This window comes from Hyalella azteca, unplaced genomic scaffold (genome assembly GCF_000764305.2).
Source record: "Hyalella azteca isolate HAZT.00-mixed unplaced genomic scaffold, Hazt_2.0.2 contig12682, whole genome shotgun sequence".
NCBI lineage: Eukaryota > Metazoa > Arthropoda > Malacostraca > Amphipoda > Hyalellidae > Hyalella > Hyalella azteca.
The window spans coordinates 338,615-347,360 of NW_025942634.1; the positions used below are offsets into that span (position 1 = coordinate 338,615).

Genomic DNA, 8,746 nt, shown 5'->3' on the forward strand with positions numbered 1-8,746 from the left:
GATGAGTATCGCAAAATTAACCCGCAAACTTAAATAGCGTGAAGTTTGACGGAAAAACGAGATGCCAAACATTAAAATTCAAATAAAAAAAACACGACATGAATAATTAAGTACCAGCAATGTTACAAAACACAAACCAGAAATTCGTACAAACAAATAAATTTGTAGGAAACAAAGCATTTCAAAATCCTCTTCGAGTATTATGAAATGCAAAGCACACTTAATATCGTCAAAGTTACTAGCGAATTCACGAGAAAATAACACAACTATTAAGGAAATAACAAAAACTGGTAACAGAAAATGAGAATTTAAAAAACTTCGACTTCGTGTTTTGATTCATGTAAATTCTGTTAGCAAACCACACACAATAGGTATTTTTGGAAACCAATCTCGTAAATAGCGATGAATACTTGGATAACAAAATCGTTGGGTATATACATTTCGCGATTGAAAACATACTTTTCGGTTGTTTTCCAGATTGATTCGTATATGGGTGGTTGTGATTCAGGCAAGTCACATAGCATACATAGCATAGCATAGCATAGCAACATCGTCGTTGAAGAATAGGGCAAGTTAGCCTGTCACCCAATCTCATTATGCTCTTGACTCGTCTCTTGGAGATCTTTCTACAGGTGATAAGGTGAGAATAGTGTGACAACGAATGTGAAATAAATAATGTGACTAAGAATGTAACATATTGTAACTTTTCAGTATTTTTAGCTCATTTTTTCATTTATGGAAAAAAGGCGCTATTGTGCTCGTCATGTCCGTACATCTGTCCGTCCGTCCGTCCGTCTGTCTGTCTGTCCGTCTTTCCGCCCGTCTGTCTGTCTGTGACTTCACGTTTTCGTTGATTTTGAGAAAATGCGCTCTCTGTCACTCCCTGCAGTGAGTACTGAGTTATAGACATTAACACCCACGATCGAACATTGGATGGTCATGCGAGCGGGAAAGAAAAAACTACTTGCAATCATAATTATAAGTTTAAATGCAACAAGCTAAACGACGCACTCACAATGTTATTGAAGGGAAATATAATGTGATAATTTTCGTTTACGATTCCTTCCATTTACCTAAAAGACAGCATTTGTTCCAATTGAGGATTAAAACATTAACTCCAAATTGTCCAAACTGAAATCAAAAGATGTCACTTGTTGAGTCGACGCTTCCAGACAAAAAAATGGGAAAAATTAAAATAATACAAACAATATGAGATTTTTTAAGCTAATATCTCGTAATTCATTAATTATTATGAGGTTAAGTTAGCATTGATATGTTAAGTGAGGAAGCCGCTACATTTCTAGTTGGTCAGATACGTGATTCATAATCTTAAACAACGTCCATTATTGCTATACATTTATGCTGATCCCTCACTCCCCCACAACCACGACAGTGCTACTCATTGATCCATGAGTAGCAGCACTCATCACAGCTTGGTGCAGTAAGAGGAGTGGAGCAAGGCAGAGGCACTCATCACAGCTTGGTGCAGTAAGAGGAGTGGAGCAAGGCAGAGGCACTCATCACAGCTTGGTGCAGTAAGGGGAGTGAGGCAGGGCAGAGACACTCATCACAGCTTGGTGCAGTAAGAGGAGTGGTCATCACAGCTTGGTGCAGTAAGAGGAGTGGAGCAAGGCAGAGGAACTCATCACAGCTTGGTGCAGTAAGGGGAGTGAGGCAGGGCAGAGACACTCATCACAGCTTGGTGCAGTAAGAGGAGTGGGGCAGAGCAGAGGCACTCATCACAGCTTGGTGCAGTAAGAGGAGTGAGGCAGCAGCGAAGAGTTGTCCAGGAGAGCCGTGAGCTCATCGGGGCTGCGACTGCCGCGCGTGCGAGGACTCGATGACGCCGACTGATACTGATGACAATAAGTGCGATTAGAAAGAAGGAATAGATTTAGGTCATACACGGTGAGGCATGAGATTTGTACCTGAGATTTCATTTTGACTTCTGAGAAGGAGTGCAGAGTAAAATTTCTATTTACGAGAAATAGTACAGATTGAGATTTTCGTTTACAGAAATCAGTAAATTTTGAGATTTTTACATACGACTGGAATTATAAAAAATCTTGTGCTTATTTGAAAAATAGATTAAGATATTTAATTATAAACCGAAGAATTTATCTAAAAATCATTGCTACAGAATGTGTGATACAAACTAATCCTCTCGAAAAATGAGTGTGAGATCAATGGTTCGCCGAAATGAATGGAAAGACGAAGGATTCATCTGCACATAATGAGCAAGAACTTATAACTTTGTCTGCGTTTGATGTAAACAGAAAATGTTCATCTCGATTTGAACAATTCTTTCTTTTTTAAATGCTCACAGGGACCAAACTTGAAAAGCAAGAGAATAAATTAATAGCTGAAAATAATTTATAATCAGGCAAGTGAGGCAACACATACAAAACATTGCGAGATTAAATCAATAATTCATACAAGCTCGAATAGTATGAGGAAATTCCCCGTTATAAACAATTGAGAAATGGTTTACAGGAGAAGTCGTACCTCAGATGAAGACTTATCTTCGTATTCATCGCAGTCAACAATGTCGGTATCGCGTGTGGTATCGTTGTCAATATTCTTAGAGTTGCTTGGAGACCAGAAGCCACAAGTGATGCACACCAGCAGCCAACGGCAGCACCAAGCTGAGGACGTGCGATGAGAAGACCGCGCTGACTGGCTCGGGTAGACAAAGCTGTTGAACACCGCTTGAAGAGGGTTCAACACTGCCTGTTGACGGCACGGAGAGGTTAATGACACAGACTATAACCATCGCTTGAAGAGGGTTCAACACTGCCTGTTGACGGCACGGAGAGGTTAATGACACAGACTATAACCATCGTTCGACAGGTTAGAACTGTCTTAGGCTGGTAAGAAAATTATAATATAGATTAAACATAATTTCTCAATGTGGGACAAACGCACCAAACGTGATTTCGGGAGCATTACAATATGAATTTCTTAGACTTATTAGAGTATTGGTAGGCAGCCTATTAAGCATTGCCGCTATTACGTGGATCGCATCGCTACACTGACCATACAATAACAGAGGAAATGCATGTATGGAAAGCCCTTCCACGGTGTTCAGAATTGCACGGCGTTAGGGCAGCCAGTAAAGCCAGAAAAACTGCAGCGCAACTCACCACGCAGAAAAATCAGGATAGACAATTAAGTAATGCGTAACTGACAGGACTTCTCGGTCACAAACGATTAGGTACGAATAGAATTGACGACGGTAAATGTTTCCGAGACGAAAATGTTAAAGCAACAACCACGCAGCAGCACCATGAGACTACTCGCCATTCATCACGATAACTGACCATGCAGTACCAGAGGACGGTGAGGGCGGTATATGGCAGGTCGTTCCACTCTATCCAGAGCACCGCAGCGTTCACGACGTTAGGCAGCCAGCACAGCCAGAACACGAGGCATAGCAGCAGAAAGCGTCGCCTCACGCCACTCACCACTGCGCGCTCCACGACCGTGTACCTGCAATGTAGAGAAGTGCTTGTAGCTTAATATCTGCCCACAAAAAACGTCCTTATATTTCGTTTAGGACAAGATAAGAAAAGCTAGAAGCCTCAGGCCATATGATCTACGCAGACAACAGGTTCTTATACTTCGTTTAGGAACACAAGTTAAGAAAGCTTGAAGCCTCAGCCCATATGATCTACACTGAGAACAGGTCCTTATATTTCGTTTAGGACAAGAAGATAAGAAAAGCTTGAAGCCTTAGACCATATTATCTTTGCCGATATCTGGTTATTTTTCGTTTATGACAACACGTCTGCAGTGACGATGTAAATCCACAAACAATATCGTAGAATGTTCGAATTTTGGCAGACAGACGAACGGACATGGCGAGCACAATAGTGCATTTTTTCCATAAATGAAAAAATGCGCTAAAAACACAAAACTGGATTTCAAAGTTGATTATAATTTGCTCAAAACATTCAGTAAGGATGGAATGAAGAGATACCAAGATAAATAAAAAGTGGATTCAATGAGCATAATTGATGTTACCTGCCAGTGAGAGCAGCCATGTTGGTATGCAGTGTGTTGGCTGCCACGCCGTACAACACCGGGCACATGCACAGCACACACAGCAGAGGCAGCACGGTACTCAGGTAGTTCGGCAGGAATCTGATGTATGGGTTCGTGGAGCTGCTGTGACACCTGTTAAATAAATTTATCAGTTGTTTAAAATTCATAAATATTGTGGTTAATTTCATAGACATGCATTTATATGATGCAGTTTTGTCTTTTTTTGCACTTGAGCGATATTGAAGGAGAATAAATCTCGTCAGTTCTTAGATAGATGACTACGTATATCAGCAAGCATGGTGGTGCCCTATAACTATGAATGGTTTTGAGGGCTTTACAAAAGTACATGATGGTCCATTTCAAGTTCATTATTACAACACAATGAAGTGTAATAATATATATTGATCCTCATACAACATATTAGATATTAATCCTCATAAAACAGAGATTAGATTGTGATTGAATATTTTAGAAGATATCAAAAAACTCATATGAGTATAGACAATACAAAATTTCTCCTCGCCTGAAGAGTGCATCGTAACTATCTTCCTGGGAACACTAAACATGGTAGTGAACTTTTATTGCCACTTTCTGCAAGTTAGTTATTACGTACTGAACTATGGAAATTATGGTAACCCCTGCTCTAATTAATGTTTCTAAAACTATACTAAGCATAGAGAATAACAAATCACATATCACAGGATTACCTATAAAATTCTTTGAACTAACCTTCTCTACATAACACGCGCATATAGTCAGGTCTTTGAATTAACCTTCCCGAGATAAGCACGCGCATATTGTCAGGTCTTTAAACTAACCTTCCACCCTCCTAGATAGCACGCGCATACAGTCAGGTCTTTGAACTAACCTTCCCTAGATAACACGCGCATATAGTCAGGTCTATGAACTAATCTTCCCTAGATAGCACGCGCATAGAGTCCTGCTATTTATATATATTTCTGAACTGTGAACTCACTTCATGTCAGGAGCATAGAGCCCCAACAGCCCAACAAAGGTGAGAACGGCAGGCACGACCCATGCAACTACGTGGTACCACACGGTATTTGTGTGTGATCCACGCACACTGCGCACGCAGTCCACGCAGTACAGGCATGTCCACATGTATGTGCATGTGTAGAAATAGTGAATCCAGCTCTGCTCAGAAATTATTTTTATTCGCACACATTTAAACATAGATATCAAAGTCGACATATAATATGGAATATATACCAATTAAACAGCTGGTAATAAAGAATGTTAAATGAGTTATTTCAATGTATTAACCATACAGTTACACTAAGTTACCCTAGAAAAATCAACCATAACAAAACCAAACGTAAAGGTGACCAATTTGGTCAGTTTTTGCATGTGATGTGCATAACCTCATCAAGGTTTTATAAAAGGAAATTTATTTGTTATTCCTAACTACCGGTAAATAGAAAGCAAAGGTATGAAAAAAATTGCAGGTATATGCAAGCAGTAAATTGTCATAGTTGTGAACTAGCAATCATAATATGAGAATATTTATATTGATTTAAAATTCATCATTCACACATTATTTCAATACACAATTTTCCATGAATAGTACCTAATAATTTAAGAGAATGGAACAAGTTGCATAAATAACAAAGAAGTAGTATTACTATTAGTAATTAAAGACTCTTCAATTAAAATTTATGTTTAATTAAATTAATTAAACACAAATTTCTAAAATGTGCAATGGAGTTCCTAAGGCAGGGTACTGAGATTGCCTACATTTTTTATCACTTATAATTCCATAGGTACCTAAAATAGCAGAAAATGAAGATAAATAGATTAACAATTGATTTGAATTTAAAAATAATAATAATATTTTAGAGAGTTATCGGAAAAGTCCTTAAATAATAAATAATGCTGATACCATTCTTATATATACCTATGAGAAAACAAGTAATCAAATTAATCCATCATTATAAAAGCTGACGAATGCTGTCATTTAAGGAAGCTTCATAATAAGGTTGAAATTGTTTCAAAAATAATATTATCTTACATTTCATTATTAATGTTAAGAATATTATTTAACCCTCATTTACTAACAATGGGAGAAGGGGTCTGATTAAAAAATCAATATAAAGGTTGAATGAGGAAAATCAATTATAAATGCACAGGAATTTTTGTCATGATAAATAACATCAGTCAGCATAAAGTAATGAGAAAAATGCTTACAAATCCCACACATTAAAATGGCAGAATTTATAAAATCAATATGAATATTTTTGCATGCATTTTTGATAACTTGCAGCCATGAACAAAAATGTAGCAAATATTATTTATAGTTTCCATTTTATATACACTTCCATTTTATATATATTTTATATACACTTTTTGCATGATCAGTTAGACGCTGAAAAAATTTCTTATAGTAACAGTAACATTTTATAAAAACAAAAATTGATTTTTATTTAAAACCAGCAAGCCCACAGATTCAAAGGGCAAAATTTAGAAAATCAATATGAATATTTTTGAATTATTTTTGATAACTCACAGCCATGAAGATGCACACAAGTCGCCCTGATGACAGAGGATCATATTCAGATGCTCCTGTGGAGGCTGCGCTGTCCAAGAGCCACAACAGACTCCTGATGCCAATGCCTGCAGCAGCACACAGATCTGACACTGCTAGCCATCTGCAAAACAAGCAACACTTGAGAAAATTTGATTTCTACTTTCCATTTTACGATTCAGTGAACAATGAACATTCTTAGATTACTATATTATCAGATATTTCATTTATTTCAAAATGATGCTTAACTCTTCAATCTTCATACTTGATATTTTTTCTGCCACAGTGGCATGAACCGAATATGTTGCACAATTGAAATTATTAGAAATAACATCAATTTGCTGAGAAATTATATAAGTAAATAACTGATAAAATATATTCATACTTGACTATGAGAGAGGCTTGAGTTCGCAAGAGACGTGGTCTGCGGCTGGAGACAAAGCTGAGCTGGAGCTGCTGTTGCCACCAGTGCAATACATGGAGCTGAACATAACAATATTGTATTATATGGAGAAATTAAATAGGAAAGCATACAGTAATTATAATAGATTAGAATGGATATTCACTATACAAGCCAAATATACCAATTCCTTTTACAATATATAGATATATACATTACTATCATATATATATTTGTATAATTTGGGTTATTGTGTGACACGTTTGTTAAGATTTTTCGAAAACCGTGTCGCGGTATATTTGTGCTAAACATTAAGCATACTTTAGACAATAGCTCGACATTTTTGGCATATTGTGCGACAAAATGTCGCGCAATAACTGTCTCGGTATGTACCAATGTCGCGGAATTTAGATATGATTAATTTTTGCTAATAGTGCGACACAAAAAAAGATGAACGCTATTATGCAACATGCTAATTAACAAAAATCTTGTTAGGTTAGGGCTAGAATTAGGGTTAGAGGTTTGAAAAATGTTTTTTTAGACACTTTTTACAATTTTACTAAGGTTAGGTCCAGCCAGGAAAGGTTCTATTACATTAAATAACTAATTGAAAAACATCGACTAATCACTGTCGCGGAATTACCAATGTATAGCAATATATATATATATATATAATATAAATCCTTATCAAAAATTAAATGAATGCAAGATTTCTTACATGATCAGTTAGTGATTTAGACACCAAAAAATTCATTATAGTTACAGGAACATCTTATAAAAAAGCAAAAATTGATTTTTATTTAAAACCAGCAAGCAGCCAAATAACTGATTATTTTCCTTGTTCAAATTTAAAACTTTACTAGTATTTATCACAACCAAAGGCTTAAATTTATCAACTTACCTGCCAGAGAGCACCACACACTCCCACAACAGAGGCTGCCAGGCACACGCTGTTGTATTCCACAGTGCGGAATGTGCTCAGAAATTGCTTGGTCAGCTCAGAAGTGATAGGCACACAACAAAGAGACTCAACAATTGGGCTGGCCATTTATGCCATATTACCTATTTTATTACTATGAACAATAACTGAAGGAGTTATTAATTATCACTAGGTATAAATATAAAGTTATTATCAATGCAGCTAGATTGAATGTTATAATTGAGGCTAAATATTTGTGGATTAAAACTAAATTTTTGAAGCTTAAATTCTATAGTGATCTTGGATTTGCTATTATGCTGATTACTTCTAAATTGATAATTACAATTATTACATTAATCTAATTACCTGGAATAAAATATAGGTAACAGTTTGCATGTCATTGGCAACATTAGGGTAAACGCGGTATATTCCGTCATAGTAGGTAATTCTGTCACCTCTTTAGTTTTTCCTTTATATTAAGCTTTGTTTTAGTTCCATGCTTCCTTGATGGTTGAAATGGTGACGTCATACATTTGCGTGTCGAACTAATGCCAAAGCACTAGGTCTTGGCCATCCAGTGGGAAAATATTGAGATCCAAAGAGAGATGATGCACGCTACCCAGTGAGATCATCGAAAAATGTGTCAAATTTGACAGTTGACCTTGCTCTACCAAATAGTGAATAACTGTTTGTATAGGAAGAATATTATGGTTTGAGACTTTTAAATACGTCTGTGAATATATTAGAAATCCTTTAAGTATACTTGTATTTGCTGATTTCAAGTGGTAAATAAATTAATAGATGATTAAGTTGAGAAATGGATTTAACCCAAATCTCTAAT

The 8,746-nt window shown here is 36.5% G+C and overlaps 1 protein-coding gene across 1 annotated transcript; it reads right to left on the bottom strand.

The window, feature by feature from the left end:
• Positions 1 to 1,641: 1,641 nt before the first annotated feature.
• LOC108669329 (G-protein coupled receptor 143) lies at positions 1,642 to 8,242 on the bottom strand. Its single transcript, XM_018156632.2, has 8 exons — positions 7,888 to 8,242; positions 6,972 to 7,069; positions 6,569 to 6,710; positions 5,021 to 5,199; positions 4,024 to 4,176; positions 3,321 to 3,489; positions 2,506 to 2,730; positions 1,642 to 1,856 (listed from the first exon to the last, which is right to left on the bottom strand). The coding sequence occupies exons 1-8, from the start codon at positions 8,032 to 8,034 to the stop codon at positions 1,740 to 1,742; spliced, it is 1,230 nt and encodes a 409-aa protein (XP_018012121.1). The 5' UTR covers positions 8,035 to 8,242; the 3' UTR covers positions 1,642 to 1,739.
• Positions 8,243 to 8,746: the final 504 nt, after the last annotated feature.